This window comes from Callorhinus ursinus, unplaced genomic scaffold, assembly GCF_003265705.2.
Source record: "Callorhinus ursinus isolate GAN/ISIS: 27379988/994484 unplaced genomic scaffold, GSC_fseal_2.0 scaffold87, whole genome shotgun sequence".
In the NCBI taxonomy this organism is placed as follows: Eukaryota; Metazoa; Chordata; class Mammalia; order Carnivora; family Otariidae; genus Callorhinus; species Callorhinus ursinus.
This window is the reverse complement of record NW_027397149.1, coordinates 1,376,051-1,393,728: the sequence shown is the minus strand read 5'-3', so window position 1 is coordinate 1,393,728 and position 17,678 is coordinate 1,376,051. Positions and strand designations below refer to the sequence as shown.

Genomic DNA, 17,678 nt, shown 5'->3' with positions numbered 1-17,678 from the left:
TTATTTATTTGACAGAGAGAGACACAGCGAGAGAGGGAACACAAGCAGGGGGAGTGGGAGAGGGAGAAGCAGGCTCCCTGCCCCCGCGGAGCAGGGAGCCCGATGCAGGGCTCCATCCCAGGACCCTGGGATCATGACCTGAGCTGAAGGCAGATGCTTAACTGACTGAGCCGCCAAGGTGTCCCCACATATTGGTTATTTTAAAATAAAAGCTACTTAAGAGATAGCCGATGTGAGGCTAGCTCTCAGACCCTCCTCTGTACCCCGAAAGCAAGAGATAAATCTCCCAGGCAAAAGGTCCCCTCCCTATACTGGGAGGTAAAGAGACACCCTTACCACCAGAGATAGGACATTTAGAGCCGAGAGGTTCATTATTTTTTTTTTTTTACTAATTTATGAAGTTTTCTTGGTCCTTTCAATCCCTCACAGTTTTACTGTCTCTTTGTCTAAAAGGATAAAAACTACGTGCCTCAGTCATTTCGTTAGGTCTGAATTTCATGACGGGGCCTTCATGCATACATAATAAAACTTTGCTTTTTTTCTGTTGTTAATCTGTCTCATGTCAATTTAATTCTTAGTCCAGCTGGAAGATACTGATTCCTTCCCACCAATAATAACAGATCTGATGATAAGGGAAAAAGGAAAGTAATCTTAAGCAAAGATAACATACCCAGAAAAATTAAGGTGGAGACCACAAGGAGATATGGAGTTCTTTTTTTTTTTTAAGATTTTATTTATTTATTTGAGAGAGAGAGAGAATGAGCATGGGGGAGCATGGGGGAGGGGCAGAGGAAGAGGGAGAAGCAGGCTCCCCGATGAGCAGGGAGCCCGACATGGGGCTCGATCCCAGGACCCTGGGATCATGACCTGAGCCGAAGGCAGACACTTAACCAACTGAGCCACTCAGGCACCAGAGATGTGGGGTTCTTACAAGGTGGTGGGCTTCATCACTACATGGGATGGGGTAGGTTCTAGGCTCAGGTCATTGTAAATGAGTGTTTTTGCTCAGGTCATTGTAAATGAGTGTTTTGCTTCATGAATGTCTAGCAGGACACTCAAATGCCTGCAGGATGTGGGACAATTCTGCATGCGACTGTCCCACTTGGCCTCCCTGTCCACCGTGACTACCAAGAACACCCCCCCAAATTCCCCATTACTAGCCGCAAGATCTTGGGCTCACTTCTGACTTTCTGGAAAGGGGAGATGGTGACAGCACTGCTAGGGGTGAAAGGGCTTGGTCCTGAGCCAGCACAGGGTGGACTGCTATTTCCAGCAATCTTCAAAGAAGGGAAACCAAAGTTCAGAGAGACTTGCTCAAGGTCACGAGGCTGGTGAGTGGTGAAGGACTCGCCCCCCCCCCCCCCCCCTCCCCCCCCAAAGTCTACCTGAGCCCAGTTCCAGCCTGCTTCTAAGTCAGCCCAGCCAGCCAAACACTGGCAAAGGTTTGGCAACTGTGTGTGTATGGAAGCACCTGTCAGGGATTCCTTCCTCCCGCCCTCCCTGTCCCTCCCTCCTCCCTCCCCCCATGCTTTGGACCAGGCTGGGTGCTAAGAATGCCCCATTTTTACCCCATTACCCTCATTTAAAAAAAAAGATTTTATTTATTTATTTGACACAGAGAGAGAGAGCACAAGCAGGGGGAACGGCAGGCGAGGGAGAAGCAGACTCCCCGCTGAGCAGGGAGCCCAACGCGGGGCTCCATCCCAGGACCCTGGGATCATGACCTGAGCCGAAGGCAGACGCTTAACGACTGAGCCACCCAGGCGCCCCCAGAGGCACAGTATAGACTTCTAGTTAAGCTAAAATTTTTATATCAATTGGGTTATGTCACAGAGCTCAGCGGCGGGAGGGGGTAATGTCAGGAGTCTGACATTCTGGTATCAGTACAGTGGGGCACCTACACACGTGTGAAGAACAGAACCAAGTGGATTTCAGAAATATCTGAAGTATCCATATTAGCCATCTATTCAACTCATATTGCCATATATTCTCCATTCAACTTCACTTTGTAAACATAGCTTGAGTAGTCAAAAATACGGACATACAAAAAAAGTACATACATAACAACGTTTACCTTCGTAAAACGATGATATTTACCTCCAATGACGAGTCTCGTCTCTTCAAGTCGCAAATCCATTTCTCCCTGGGGCCACAGTGTCTGATGTCCAATGCTGTCACTTCTGTGTTCACAGGCTCACCTTCTCTCCTGGGCAGTCTGGTGCGTTCTTGGTGGAGTAAACACACAGAGGTCCTTAATTTTCACCTGTCTGTCAAATAACTAGGTGGATGGGGCGCTTGGGTGGCTCAATGGGTGAAGCATCTGCCTTGAGCTCAGGTCATGATCTCGGGGTCCTGGAGTCGAGTCCCGCCTGGGGGGAAATCCACACTCAGCTGGGAGCCTGCTTCTCCCTCTCCCTCTGCCTTTCCCCCGCTTGTGTTATCTCTCTCACCCTCTCTCAAATAAATAAATAAAATATTTATTTATGTGTTTGTTTGTTTGTTTGCCAGAGAGAGAGCACACACACAAGCAGCGTTGAGCAGCAGGCAAAGGGAGAAGCAGGCTTCTCGCTGAGCAAGAAGCCTGATGTGGGACTTGATTCCAGGACCCTGGGATCATGACTTGAGCCAAAGGCAGATGCTCAACCAACTGAGCCACCCAGGCATCCCTCAAATAAATAAAGAAAATCTTAAAAAAAAAAACACAAAAAAACCAGGTGGACAATATCACCTTGTAATTTCTGGTGAGGGTTTCCTGGATAGGATCACAAACCTTGACTGTATAAATTCCAATCCAGGTTTTATGTGATCTAGCTGACTTTCTGTCCAACTACTCCTGGATGGTGAGGCGCTCCTGAGACCCCCTATAGAAGTACTGGTCTTTGAAGGTGGCATCCTGCCTGAGGAGTGTCAAGAGAATCCTGGGGGTCCGTCAAAGTGATCTCTGAGCACTTGCTTGGTGGCTTGTTCAATCTGATACATCATTCCATACTAACAGAGGAAACTCTATTCAAATAATATATTCAAATAATAAAGACCATCATCTTGTGGGTTGAGTGGGTGGTGGGAGGGTAGGGAATGGCTGTAGAGCCCAGTGCTCTTCAGGGGCAGGATCTGGCACCCCTCCCACCAGCCACCCCCTTCCCTGGAGCCCTGCTCTCGGTGGTCCCAGGTCACAGGGGTTCCCGGTTCCCATGCCTTGAGGAGCTGCTGCCACCCATAGAGCACGAGCTCCAGGCCAATCTTATTTTTGTAAGCAAAATTATTGTAATTTTTGTAAAAAAAAAAAAGGGGGGGGTGGAGACCAGGGGATGGAATGTGTACCACACTCTAAGAGTCATACCCTACACTGGGATTATGGAAAATTTATCCTTCCTCCATTACAGATTCTAGATCTCTGCAATGTGTGGCTTCCTACAGTGTATGCTATTTTAGAAGGGAGGGGGATTAAAGCAATTTTTTTTAAAGAAAGTCTTTTTTTTATTATTCATTTATTTGACAGAGAGAGCAAGAGAGCACAAGCTGGGGGAACAGTAGGAGCGTGAGGGAGAAGCAGGCTCCCCGCCAAGCAGGGAGCCTGATGCGGGGCTCGATCCCAGGACCCTGGAATCATGACCCGAGCCGAAGGCAGACGCCCGACCATCTGAGCCACCCAGGAGCCCCTAAAGCAATTTTTAAGAGCTAACGTACTGTACCCCTTCCTCCCTTGGGTTCCATGCACACAATGCCACCTTCTGGTCGTGCTGTGGCTTCTTTTGTATGTGTTGGGGACACAAAGCAGTAAGTGTGAACAACTTGCCCCACCTGCCTCCCATGAGAGGTCAGATCCAACTGAACAGCCTGTAACCAGACCAAATGAGAGTTCATTCGCCCAATGCACAGGCAAGCCAATGAAACCTGACACTGAGCTTTTGCAGTGAAGGAAGATAGGCTATTTATTGGTGTGGTGCCATCCAGGAAGCTAATGCTCAAAAGTCCCAAACTCCTTGATGGCTTACAAGCAAGGGTTTTTCCAAGGGCAAAATTTAGGGGGGGGTCTTCTGAGAAGGTGGATGCTGTTGATTGGAGACCTGTGAAGTCATGTTAATGGATGTGACTTAGTTGCTTCTGGTGCTGCTTTTTCTGGTCCCAGGAAGGTCTGTTTGTCCCATCTTTTGAGAGACTTGGAATCTGAAAAATATCTTTTTTCTTTATTTTAGAGATTTCATGAGGTACATCTGGTGCTTATGTGCTCAGGATAGTGCCCATTTGCAGACTGTATGTGTTCAGACTACTTGGAGGTGCATAAGCTAGTTGGGTTGAATTCCTTCACGTTGCTGTGAATAGTAAACAAGAATTCCTATCTCTTGGGCCTGGGTCTATATGTTCCCTGGCCAGTGCAGCCGTCCTGGGGGTGATATGACCTCTAGTTAGTTCTATCATCAGAACTAACGACATGGATGTGGGCTTCAAGAGCTTTTTTGTTTTGTTCAAGTGGGTGATGGGTAGGCATGAACAGGGACAAGGTGAGAGAGGGGTAGCTGGCTTTCCATAGATGGTGCCTGAACCCCCTTTGCAAAAAGCCAGTTCTGAGTGGGGGGAGAAAGAAAAGAGAGAAGGGGTGGGAGCATTGCCCTCAGCAGTGGAACTCTGTGAAGGGAAGGGAGGAATTTGTTAAGGGATTATTAGGAAGTCATGCTACTTAACTCCCTCTGCATGTCCTCAAGAGACCTTCAGTCAAGATCCTTGTGACTTTTCAAGGCTTTTTAGAAAGGATTTCAGATGTGATGCTCTGATGCAATAAGACTAAAGGATAGACCAGAAGGGCCCAGTCTGCCACTGTGGCTTTCTTACAGAAAGGGACTCTGCTGCCCAAGCAAAGGGAGTGTTCTGGTCGGCACCACGATTCTAAATCTCCCCATATAACTCAGTGCGTTCTGGTTTACACATCAGTCTCTTGGGAGTCGCATCAGTGTGAGTCTACTCTTGAGAGGTTGCTAGCAAAATGGAATTTTTGGTCCTGCAGAGCTGAGGACCAGACTCTATAGCAGTCACCCCCACCAAGATGCTGCCCCCCCAATGGCCTTTCCTAAGCAGAGAGAACACCTTCATTTTCTCTTTCATCTAACAAATATTTTTGTTACATGCCAGGCACACGTGCTAAAGATACAGTGATGAGCATAAACGGGTATGAGGCCAGCCTTCATGGAGTTTATAATGTGAGGGGTGAGGGGTAGGACAGACGGAAATTTTGCCACAAACAAATGTAAAATCATGACATTGTGTTACCATCACAGTTACGGGAGTTCTACACGGTGTTCTTGAGGGATCGTGACAGAGGGATTTGACCCAGTCAAGGAGATCTGAAGATGAGGTAAACAGGGGAGGAAATGTGCTCCACAAAGCCTTTGAAGAGGAGGGAGGAAGGCCATGGCATGTATGGAAGACATAAAGAAGAGGCTGAAGGGGAGAGGGAGGTAGAGAGGGAGGGGAGAGGAGGCTGTGGGGCCAGGAGACAGAGGTGCTCATGCCCACCTTTGCGTTTTAAGAAGAGTGCTCTTGGGGCGCCTGGGTGGCTCAGTGGTTAAGCGTCTTCCTTCAGCTCAGGTCATGATCCCAGGGTCCTGGGATAGAGCCCCGCATCAGGCTCCTGCTCCGCGGGAAGCCTGCTTCTCCCTCTCCCACTCCCCCTGCTTGTGTTCCCTCTCTCGCTGTGTCTCTTTCTGTCAAATAAATAAATAAAATCTTAAAAAAAAAAAAAAAAGTGCTCTTTGGGCACCTGGGCCAGGGCGGGGTCCTTTAAGCGGCTGCCTTCGGTCATAATCCCTGAGCCCCGCAAGGGGGCTCCACACTCAACGGGGAGTCTGCTTCTCCCTCTCCCTCTGCCCCTCCCCTGTTCGTGCTCCCTCTCTCTCAAATGAATAAGGAGAATCTTTAAAAAGAAAGGGAAAAGGGAAGGGGTGGGGAAGAAGAATGCTCTGGGCAAATGGGTGAGGGCAGACAATTTAGGGGGCTGTTACTCAAGTCTCACCAGGTAGTTATACTTCCCAGAAAAATCCTCATATTGGCCACAAGAGGACATGCTTGAGGCTGTTCACGGTGGAGCCAGTAGCTGGAGGCAATTTACACGTCCATCACCACGGGTCCAGATAACTACAATGTGAGCGCCCACTATGAAATACTGCACAGTTATTCTAAGTAACAGGCACACACAGTAACAAGGACAAATCTTAAAAGCATCATGCTGAGTGGGAAAAATAAGAAACTGAATGAGGTTTATAGCACAATACCATTTAGGTAAATTAAAAATACATGCACACTAGACAACACGCATGTTTGACAAAGACACTCTCACAGACACTGGGGAAGGGAGGAGGAGTAGAGAAAAGAGATAAAGGCCATAAATAGATAAAACAAGAGAGAGGGTATACAAAGCCCAATGATTATAGTGTGTCATGAAGCGAGCAATGAGTAGCCCAACCTCTACATCTGGGAATAAACAATTAAAAGGTCTTGCAGTTGTTTAGGCAAGCGTCAAGCCCCTTAGACTACGGCACATGTGGTGGAGATGAAAAGTGGATGGAGTATGTGATAGGAATGAAACACATAAAGCATATTTAGGGTGCCTGGGTGGCTCATGTTGGTTAAGCGACTGCCTTCGGCTCAGGTCATGATCCTGGAGTCTCGGGATCGAGTCCCGCATCGGGCTCCCTGCTGAGCGGGGAGTCTGCTTCTCCCTCTGACCCAACCCTCTCATGCTCTCTCTATCTCATTCTCTCTCTCAAATAAATAATTTTTTAAGTCTCTTATAAAAAAAAGCATATTTAACATATATAGTACATAGTAAGTGGCCAACACATGTGAGCTGTTACTATCTATTATTTAACCAATCAATATGGAATTTCTTGGTCAGCACTAGGAAATTTAGTGATCCCTTCCATTCCCCTTAGGAGGGTGACCTTACCTAAAACAATGCATTCTTGGCTCATAATACCCCTTTTTCTGCTCCCTCTCTGTCTTCAAAAACCTTTCCTTTTCTTCAGCTCGGTGGAACTCCTTTCTATTTGTCAGATGGGATTCTGCCTGATTTATGAATCATTCAATAAAGCCAATTTCACCTTTTAAGTTACTCAGTTGCCCTGGGTGGCTCAGATGGTTGGGTGTCTGCCTTCGGCTCAGGTCATGATCCCAGGGTCCTGGGATTGAGCCCCACGTGGGGCTCCTGGCTCAGCGGGGAGCCTGCTTCTCCCTCTCCCTCTCCCTCTCCCCCTGTTCATGCTTTCTCTCTATCTCTCTGTCTCAAATAAATAAATAAAATCTTTAAAAATCTTGTTTAAAAAATGTTACTCAGTTGAATTTTTGTTGCTTAACAGTAGAAACATCAGAGATTACAGATAAATTCGAACAAACAATTGTGAGCCCTAAACCTCTCCTGAGGCGTAACTACATCAATTGTCGACATTCAGGAGAAATAGCTCCTGACACCTCTACAAGTGCAAAATTTGTGAAATCCTTGCAAGCATAAGCTTCTTAAAATGCAGAATATATAGCTGAGACTGGATAGGTGGTCATGCCATTCATTAAGATAGAGACCTCAAAAAGAAAAACCTGATGGCAAAAATGTGTTAATTTGGGGCTGAAATAGTTTGTGTTGAAGTCTGAGATTCTTCTAAGTGCACACAAAAATATTGAGGACCTGTGATGTGCCCTCATAGGTACTAGGAATGTGCTAGGTACTGGGAATACAAAGGTAAACAAAACAGATGAGTTTAAGCTTATTGAGCTGGCAAGTGTATCATATAAACGAAATAAAATACAATTCTAAACTTTGGTAAGGGTCATGTAAGAAATCACAAGATACTAGGATGTAAACTAATGTAGTTTTTTTTTTTTTTTTAAGATTTTATTTATCTATTTGACAGAGAGACACAGCGAGGGAGGGAACACAAGCAGGGGGAGTGGGAGAGGGAGAAGCAGTCTTCCCGCCCAGCAGGGGGCCCCATGCGGGGCTTGATCCCAGGAGCCCGGGATCATGACCCGAGCTGAAGGCAGACGCTTAACGACTGAGCCATCCAGGCGCCCCTAAACTAATGTAGTTTAATATTTACTCATGTCCTTAATACGTTCCTAGGAAGACTCCCTAAAAGTGCAATTTCTGGTCTACGGATCTGCTTGTTTTAATTTATTTAAAATTTTTTAAAAATAGACTTTATCTTTTGGAGCAGTTTGAGGCTTAAAAAAAGTTTTTAATTATCTTACAGAGGCTTGGGGGAATGAGAGAGGATACTGAAAACACACGGGCTCTAATTTATTAAAATGTTCATCTGGCGAGTGCAGCATAGTGTGATAAAAACTACATATCCCAAGGAGCAGCGCGGCACGTCACAGAAAGGATGGCGCACGCGTGGAGGAAGTTCGCGCTACGACTGGTTCATAAAAGGAAAAAAGCGTGTGTGGTTCTCGACGTGCCGCGAATCTTCGAACGCAAGCGCGTTATAATCTTCAGACTTGGGAAAAGCATTCGAGGGGCGCGCCCGCGCCTGCCGTCGTAATTTGCAGCACGACGTACCTATTCCGCTCGCGGCTTGGCAGGTGGGGCTGGGTCGCGGTCTGGGGCCCTCCGGGGAATGGCGGGAGCGGAGAGCCGCGGTCCCCTCCGGTGCGTCCCCATTCCCGGGCCTCCCTGAGGCGGCTCTCGAGGGGCGGTGCGCACGCGCCCTGGGCGGGGAGAGGCGGGGCTCGGGGAGGGAGGCCCCGCGCCGGCGGTCTTTAGCATTTGCGCGTGCGCCGGCCCGCTCGGCGAGGAGGGGAAGCCGGCGTCCGCGGTGCTGGGTGCTGGGCGTGGAGGCGGCGGAGGCGGGGTACTCAGTCCAGGTGCGAGAAGACGGTGGCTGAGGATGAGCCCCTGTTGACGAGATAATTTTTTCGCCCTCCCGAGACTTCCAATTGCCTCCTCATCTCTCTGCGCCCGTTTGCAGCGTGAGGCTTCAGCCTCTAGCTGGCGCCTCATCACCTCCAGGTCTTTGAACCCGCCCCAGTCTAGGCCCCCGCCACGCCACTGAAATAGCACTTTGTTGAAGCTACCAGTGCTCTCTCGGTCGCCACATTCAGTGTTAAGTTCGTTCTCACTCCTCTAGCAGTGGTTGATGCCGTTCATCGCTGCCCTTTCTTGAAGCACGTTCATTTGATTTGTGGAACATTCTCTTCTTTTTTTTTTTTTTAAAGATTTTATTTATTTATTTGAGAGAGAGAAGGAGAGAGAGTACACGAGAGGGGGGAAGGTCAGAGGGAGAAGCAGACTCCCTGCCGAGCAGGGAGCCTGAAGCGGGACTCGATCCCGCGACTCCAGGATCATGATCTGAGCCAAAGGCAGCCGCTTAACCAACCCAGCCACCCCGGCGCCCCGGAACATTCTCTTCTTCAGCCTCAGCCCTCTGGTTTCTCCTCTGCTGATGTCTTGTTCCTCTTCTTTCTCTTTAACGATTGTACTGCCCCCAGGCCTCGTCCTAATCTCTGTGTACTACACTTCCCAGGAGCTATCCATTTCAAGACTTTATAAATACCGCCTAGTGTGCTCTCAGATTTCCATCTTCAACCCAGTGCTGTCCCTTGAACTCCAAATTCTTACATTCACGTCTCAAACGACATCTCTTAAAACGTCAAAATCGGCATTTCAGACATGTCCAGAACTGAAATTTTGAGTTTTACCCCTCACATACTTTCACCTTCCCCAGTCTTCCCATTCTTCCAGTTGCTGAGGCCAAACACTGAGTTATTCCTGGTGGTTTTTGCGCCCCGCTCCCTTTCCTTTTGCCCTTGAGGCTTTGAAGTTTCACTGCTGGCACTTATTCTGTCAAAGAGTTACTCTCTTTGGCGCTTGGTCCTTTTTGCCTGAGAATTTGTGTTTTCAGTTCTTCAATATTCCCTGTCATTGTTTATTCAAATTTATCCATGTATCTATTGTGTTTTCTATGTCTCTTTTAAAGTGTTAACTTCACCGACTAATAAGTATATGGAACTATTTGTTTAATGTCTGTGTTCCTTTCTGGACTGAATTTCGTAAGCAAGGCAGGGACACTTTGTCTCATTCACTGCTGTATATTTCTCATGCCTGGCACAGAGTAGGTATTTGACAAATATTATTGAGTGAATGAATTTATAGAGAAGAAATACCTCCTCTCCATAGGTGGGGAGTAGACCATCCCTCTTAGAGTGTAATAGCAACTAATTGGGGTGCCTGGGTGTCTCAGTTGGTTAAGCATCTGACTCTTGATCTCAGCTCAGGTCTTAATCTTAGGGTCATAAGTTTGGGCCCACGTTGGGCTCCAGGCTGGGCATGGAGTTTACTTTAAAAAATATATATATATATATATTTTTTTTTTTTTTCTGGGGTTGGAGAGAAGATATTTAATAGCCCAGCTTCAGAATTGTTGAAAGACTAAGATATTTTCAGGATTCAGTGTGGTCCAGTAATCTATTCTGAAGACTTAGTAGATGCCAGGCCCCGTGCTAGTTGCTGGGAATGTAAAGACGAATACAACTGCATGTCAGTCTTCTAAGAGCTCACGTTCTGCAGGAGAGACAAGTAAGTGTGAAACAGTCTCTCGGTGTATGTGTGACAAGTGCAAGAATCTGCTTTGGAAGTTTTGACTGCCATTGGCATCAGGGCAGATGAGTGGCGCCTGGGGCAGCCAGATCCCCCTGCCATTCTTTTCTGGCTGTGAGCGGCTTTGTTCTTTTACGCAAGGATGCCATACAAATGTTACCGTAAGTATTCTGTTCTGTGTGTGCTGTGAAGAAGGTTGGCAGGTGCTGCTGTGGAAGTGTTAACTGTGCTACCAGTTGATTTGGACCCCAAAAGATGAGCACCCAGAGGGAAGTGGGGGGAAGGATCAAGGGGCATTTCAGGCAGACATAACAGAAGCACGAAAGTATGTGCTTGTTTGGAATGCGGGCACTAGAATTGCTCACTGTGGTTATTGTGTGGTATTGCTGTTTGAGAGGGGCTGGCTGTCTAGGATCTGAAGAAGTGCCTTGAAAGTGTTTTGTAGGGGCTCCTGGCCGTCTCAGTCAGAGGAGCATGTGGTTCTTGATCTTGGGGTCGTGAGTTCAAGCCCCATGTTGGGTGTAGAGATTGCTTAAATAAATAAACTTTAAAAAAAATCTTAAAAAAAAAAAGGTGCTCTGTAAATCACAGTGTCTGTTTTATAAATACCTGGCCCAACCGTGAGGCCCCCTGTTCTCAGTGGGTAGGTCCATCGGCATCCGTAGTTTTAGTGACCCATCTTTCTGGAGCTGGAAATGGGGACATGTAGTAAGACACAGACCTTTTTAACCCCATTTCTAAATTTGTATATGAAGAGTCTTACAAAGATTTTTTTTTCACCAACCAATACGGAACTTTTCTTTTTAACATAATTTATGTACATCTGGAATATGAGAGTAATCCTTTTACAAATGGAACTGATTGCTAGAATAAATAATGACAAAACCAAACTGGTATTTCTTGTGACTCCACATGAGTTTAAGCTTCAAATCCGGCCAAGAAGTTTGTTGCAATCTCTTTCAGCTTAGCCTGTGACTGTTTGAGATCTTTCCATCAGTCCTTATATTGCCCAACAGGGCTTGGTGCTGGCTGATAACATGAGCCAAGAAAGCATGCTCAAACTTGTGATCTTGCTGGGCTCCAACTTATCAAGATACCGTCTTTCACCGGCATAAAGAATAGCCACTCGTTCTTCAGTAGCCATGGGAGAATGCTATCCTTGCTTCAACAACTCAGTCAGTCACATGCCACGACTTGAGTTGTTGAATGGCAGCATCAAGATCAGAACCGAACTGGGCAGAAGCAGCAACCTCAAGATACTGAGCCAATTCCAGCTTCGTGGTACCTGCCACCTGCCTCATGGCCCTGGTTTGGGCAGCAGATCCCACACGGGACACAGAGAAACCAACGTTAATGGCAGGGTGGATACCTTTGTAGAACAGTTCTGTTTCCAAGAAGATCTGTTCGTCGGTGATAGAAACGACATTTGTTGGAATGTAAGCAGACACATCACCAGCTTGTGTTTCTGTGACTGAGAAAGCAGTTAAGGAACCACCACCAGAAGAATTGTTCATTTTGGCTGCTCTCTCTAGGAGACGGGAGTGTAGGTAGAACACGTCACCAGGATAGGCCTCACCGACCGGGGGGCTGGCAGAGCAGCAGAGACATCTGATGGTAAGCAACAGCCCGTTTGGATAAGTCGTCATAGATGATCAAAGCATGTTTGCCATTATCTCTAAAATATTCTCCCATAGAAGAGACAGAGTAAGGAGCCAGGTCCTGAAGTGGAGCAGCATCAGGAGCAGTAGCTGAAACCACAGTGGTGGACTTCACAGCATCTGCATCTGTAAGTCTCTTCACCAGCTGGGCAACGGTGGATCTCTTCTGACCAATAGTAGATACAGTATAGCTTCTTCTCATCAGTTCCTTCGTTGAAATGTTTCTAGTTAATGATTGTGCCAATAGCAATTGATGTTTGGCCATTCCGTTGGTCACCAGTAATCAGCTCACGCTGGCCACGACCCATTGGCACCAAGCTATCCACAGCCTTAATACCAGTCTGCATTGGTTTGTGCACAGAGATTCGAGAAATGATCCCAGGGGCTTTCAGGCCAACTCGCCTACAGGTCTTGGAACCAGTTGGACCCTTTCCATCAGTGGCATTACCAAGGGCATCTACAATACCGCCCAGTAGCTCCTCACCAACTGGAACATCCACAGTGGCTCCTGTTCTCTTGACGATATCTCCTTCCTTAATTAGTTTGTCATTTCCAAACATGACAACACCAACGTTGTCAGGTTCCAAGTTCAGAGACATACTCTTTATTTTATTTTTTTTAAAGGTTTTATTTATTAGAGAATGAGAGAGAGAGAAAGCACATGAGATGGGGGGAGGGTCAGAGGGAGAAGCAGACTCCCTGCCAAGTAGGGATCCCGATGCAGGACTCGATCCCGGGACTCCAGGATCATGACCTGAGCCGAAGGCAGTCGCTTAACCAACTGAGCCACCCAGGTGCCCAGAGAGACATACTCTTTAAACCTGAAGAAAAATCTACCATTTCTTCTGCCTGAACATTTCTTAGCCCATGTACGTGGGCAATGCTTAGGACACGCCCAGTCTCTTCAAGGTCAACAGAGGTATCAGCTCCAAGAATACACTCTTCAAGGATAGGGGACACTTCAGCAGTGCCAGTCTTCTGAAGACGAGTGTTAGAGGCATGGAAGTTCCTTGCAGCAATGAAGGATGATCCCAAATCATTTTTGGAGACCAGCCTGGCCTGCTGAGGGAGGGCGGGGGCCCTGGCCACGGCGACGCGCACGGACATCTTCACAGCTTCTCGGGTGGTTCCTCTGCAGCCTCCGGACTGACTGCCTTACAAAGATTTTAAATGAATCTTTGAAATGAAATGAATGAAAATGAATCTCCTATAGAATTTTGATATATCATCTGCATTGGAAAAAAAATACCCAATTTACGTCACTCCAGGATTTGTGGTCTCTGTAACTGTGGAGTAGAAGCCAGTTTGTTGAACACCAAACCAACAGGATTTGGATGTTGATCATACTAAGGGTTGTTTGAGTCTTAAGGCTTAGGTCATAGAGGGGCGCCTGGGTGGCTCAGTCGTTTAAGCGTCTGCCTTCGGCTCGGGTCATGATCTCAGGGTCCTGGGATCGAGCCCCGCATCAGGCTCCCTGCTCCCTGGGAGGCCTGCTTCTCCCTCTCCCACTCCCCCTGCTTGTGTTCCCTCTCTCGCTGTGTCTCTCTGTCAAATAAATAAAATCTTAAAAAAAAAAAAAAAAGACTTAGGTCGTAGAGTCAGACAGGTCTGGATTTGAATCCCACCTCTGTCACTTATTACTTGCGTGACCTGGATAAAGTCACTGATTTCTCCAAGACTCCAGTTTCCACAGTTCTAAATGAAGAGTACAGCACTTACTTTGTGGGACCGTGAGGAGAGCTAGGTGGGGTCATCTACATAAAAGTGCTTAGCACGTATAGGTATTCGGTAAGGAAGTACTGTCATAATTACCTTTATTTTTCTACCTCTTTTTATCAGATGCCACCATGAATCCCCATCTTACTGTTAATACTTTCAGTGTGATCTTAATATCTTAACAGTTGATTGACAGTTTCCAGTAGACGAAATGGTTCTATTTCTGTGATCTTTTTTGCTATTGAATAAGCTGAGCTTGTTACAAAGCTTGAAATTGGGAGGGAGAGCAGATTCTAGAGTTTGCAGTTTTGCAAATACCTGTATTTCCCAAGTTACCCGGCATAATTTAACCAATCTGAACTTCAGTTTCTCCAGCTATAAAGAGGGTGTGCTTATGGGATTGCTGTAAGGTTTCAGTAGGAATCCCCTGTATAAGCTTTGGTCTAGAAGCGTGGTAGGTACTAGGGGAAAGAAATCAGCATCTCCTTAATTTTTTCAAACCAATTGATGAATGTAGATTGTTGTTGATGGTGGCCAGATTCAGAGTATGGAATCTTAGTGTAGGATCTTAGATGCCTTCCTTCCCTTTGATTCAGAACAAAGCTCTTACTGTCTTAAGCCCTGTAGGACTAACGTTAGAGGGGTTTAAGTATGAGTTGTTTGGATTTGTTTGTATGAGGCCTTGGCTTCTAGAGAAGGGGCTAGAGAGTAGGTTTTGACTGGGTGGTTAGCAGTTAATAGTCCTTTGTCCCTAGAATTACCTATTAGACATCTCAGTTGCAGTTAACAAAAAGTGAACCTAAACTAGTCCAAGCAGGAAAGGAGTGTCTGTTAGACTCTAACTGAAAAGTCCTGGGTATAGCAGCTTCAGACGTGGTTATATCCAGAAAGCTAACTGATGTCACCAGGATTTTTTATGTCTTTCAGCACTATTTCTCTCCGTGTTGGCTTCTCTCTCAGGCAGGCACATGCCTCCATCCTTCCCAGGCTTCCCTTCTACTCTCTTAACAACCAACTGAAAGAAGGTATCTCTTTGCAGATGGCTCCTAGCAAAAGATCTTAAGTTGATTTGGACCAGACTTGGGTTGCATACCTCTTCCTGAGCCAGTTATTGTGGTCAGGGAGAATGGAATGCTCCCATCTTTGGAGCCAAGGTGAAGGACAGTTTCCCAAAGAGAAACTGGAGTGCTATGACCAAAATGGAGAAAAGGTGATGGGCAGAATGCTCAGAAGTTGCTTCCTGTAGTGGTGGAGTAGCTCATATCAGGCCAACCCTCCTGCAAATAACAATTATAAACTGCGTGCCCACATGCACAAAAACAACCCCCTAACTGGAATAAGGGCAGCAGGAGTGGATACCCGGAAGAAGGGGGTGGCACTGGTGAGTCTCCTGTTTGTTTGTGGTTGTTGTGAATGCCTTGTCACATGGTAAGTACTCATCTTGGAAACAAGAGAGCCAAGCAGGAGGAATTCCAAATTCTTGTTATAAAAGTCATTTTATCTAAATGTCCCATCAGCTGATGAAGGCATAAACAGAATGAGGTCTGGGATATCAGTCAGCCGTAAAAGGAGCAAAATACTGACACATGTACAGAATGGATGAACCTTGAAAATATTGTGCTCAGTGAAGGAAGCCAGTCTCCACAGGCCACATGCTGTGTGATTTTGTTTCTATGAAGTGTCCAAAAAAGACAGATCCGTGAAGTCCAGAATGTAGAATAAACAGTTGCCTGTGGCTGAGGGGAGGAGGGACTGGGGGCTGACTGCTGTTTGGGTACAGGTTTTGGGAGGTCATGAAAATATTCTAAAATTAGGTGGTGGTGATGGTTGCACAACCTTGTGACTATACTAAAAAGCCACTGAATTGGACGTAAAGGAAGCCAAGTAAGTGTATGGGAAGGGGCTCAACATCAGTCACCGGAGAAGTCTAGATTAAAACCACAGTGAAAATTCACTTCACGCTAGCTAGGATGGCTAAAAATTGTTTTAAATAAAATGAAGATGACAACACTGTACATGGCAAGGATGTAGAGCAACTGGAACTTCTGTACATTGTTGGTGGGAGAACTGGTACACCTTCTCAGGGAAAGAGCCTGGCACTTTCTTGGAAAATTAAACATCTACCTCAGACCTAAGTACTTAAGAAAAATGAACATATGTCTAAAAAAAGACTCCTATATGACTACTCATGGCAGTTTTATTCATAGTGGCCCCAAGTTGGGAGTAGCCTGGGTGCCATCAGAACAGAGCTGGCTAAACAAACAAGTTTGTTCATGAGAGAGAACAGTGCTCAGCAATAGAAAGGGACAGACTCCTGATACACACACCACACATTCAGAGAATCCATACCCTAAAGAATGTGGATGGCATGATTACATTTCTTCATTTTTAATTTATTTAGAGAGAGAGTGTGCGAGCAGGGGGACGGGCAGAGGGAGAGAGGGAATCCCAAGCCAACCCTATGCACTGGCAGAGCCCAGCTCAGGGCTCTATCTTATGACCCTGAGATCACAACTTGAGCTGAAACCAAGAGTCGGATGCTCCACCGACTGAGCCACTGAGGTGCCTCATGATTACATGTCTATGAAGTTCTAGAACAGGTGGACCTCATCTGTAGTGAAAAAATGTCAGAATGGTAGTTCCCTCTGTGGGTAGAAATAGAAGGCGTGGCTTCTAAAGCAGTGGGAAGAAGAGAGTGCCAGGAGCCAAAAAGCTTGGAGTGTTGGGCCATGCCTCAAAATGTGTAAGAAAGCCTGAAACCTTTCAGAGATTGTCCGGCCTCTCGAGGTTGGGATCAGCTTGGGGCCCTTGGACTCTGATAACGGGCAGCTGGGGCTGGAAGCCACTTCCTCCCAGCTCGGAGCTCTGGCCTTTTCATCATGTATGGTTCCGTGCCCCGTGCTTTGTTCCTGTAGGCTTTGGCATTGGGGGTGTCTTCTGGGGGAGATTCAAGGTCACGACTGAACGGATCTGGAGATAGTTTGTTGTAAAACTGTAAAGTGAGGTCGTTCTCCCAAGCAAGGCACTGCCCAGCAGGCAGGGCTCAAACAGGAGAGCACTCCTCAACGGTGTGGACTCTGTGTGGCCCACCATCTCAGCGTTGCTCCCCTCGGGCTTGGGATGCATCAGGGTTTTCTTCTGCCTCGGCCTTTGACTGCTTTGCTCAAGTTAGTGTAGTCCCTGTTTTTTCCCGGCAGTTCCCTGACCCCCGTTTCCAGACAAGGAGGGGGTAGCTCATGTTCACATATTGTGCCAGGCACCGCCTGGACCTTCCTTATGTTGTTAATCCTCAAGTGGGTGCTCTGGTTTTTACTGAGACTCAGAAAGGCTCAGGAGCTCCCCAAGGGTGAGTCTATGGCCTCATGGGAACTTAGCAGCTGTTTTGTCCCCGTTGCCCTTCTTGGAACGCTCCTAAAGTATGCATGTCAGTTCATTTGTCTGATGGCTATTTTGCAAGTGGTGTATTTCATTTCTTTGTATGACTTTATACTGCTCTGAGTGCTGGGCATGCTGTTCGCCTCTTCCTGTGTTTCCCAGAGTAGTTTCCGACAAACAGCTACCAAGCCCTCCCTATGTTCCAGGCTTCATTTTGGGTGCCAAGATACAAAGGTGAGTAAAACTCTGTTCTTCTACGTAAGGGGCTGGGAATGTGAGAAGTGGACTCCCACACAAGTAGAAAGCAGTCTTACAAGAACATATGCGTGCCAATTGTGGTTATGTTG

At 46.8% G+C, this 17,678-nt stretch overlaps 1 protein-coding gene and 1 pseudogene across 6 annotated transcripts in view; one reads left to right on the top strand and one right to left on the bottom strand.

Moving 5' to 3' along the window:
* The first annotated feature begins 8,381 nt into the window (after positions 1–8,381).
* Positions 8,382–17,678, top strand: part of SGF29 (SAGA complex associated factor 29) — a 30,262-nt gene continuing 20,965 nt past the window's right edge. Inside the window, exons 1-2 of one of the 6 annotated variants that reach the window (XM_025853863.2) lie at positions 8,382–8,568; positions 17,494–17,565. In XM_025853863.2, the coding sequence (XP_025709648.1) occupies positions 17,529–17,565 (37 nt within the window). In that variant the 5' untranslated portion in view covers positions 8,382–8,568; positions 17,494–17,528. Of the gene's footprint in view, positions 8,636–8,711; positions 8,851–10,380; positions 10,562–10,720; positions 10,744–17,493; positions 17,566–17,678 lie in introns of those variants that run through there. The other 5 variants (XM_025853867.2, XM_025853868.2, XM_025853869.2 and 2 more) reach the window with 5 other exon arrangements.
* On the bottom strand, positions 11,501–13,347 carry LOC112810322 (ATP synthase F(1) complex subunit alpha, mitochondrial-like; annotated as a pseudogene).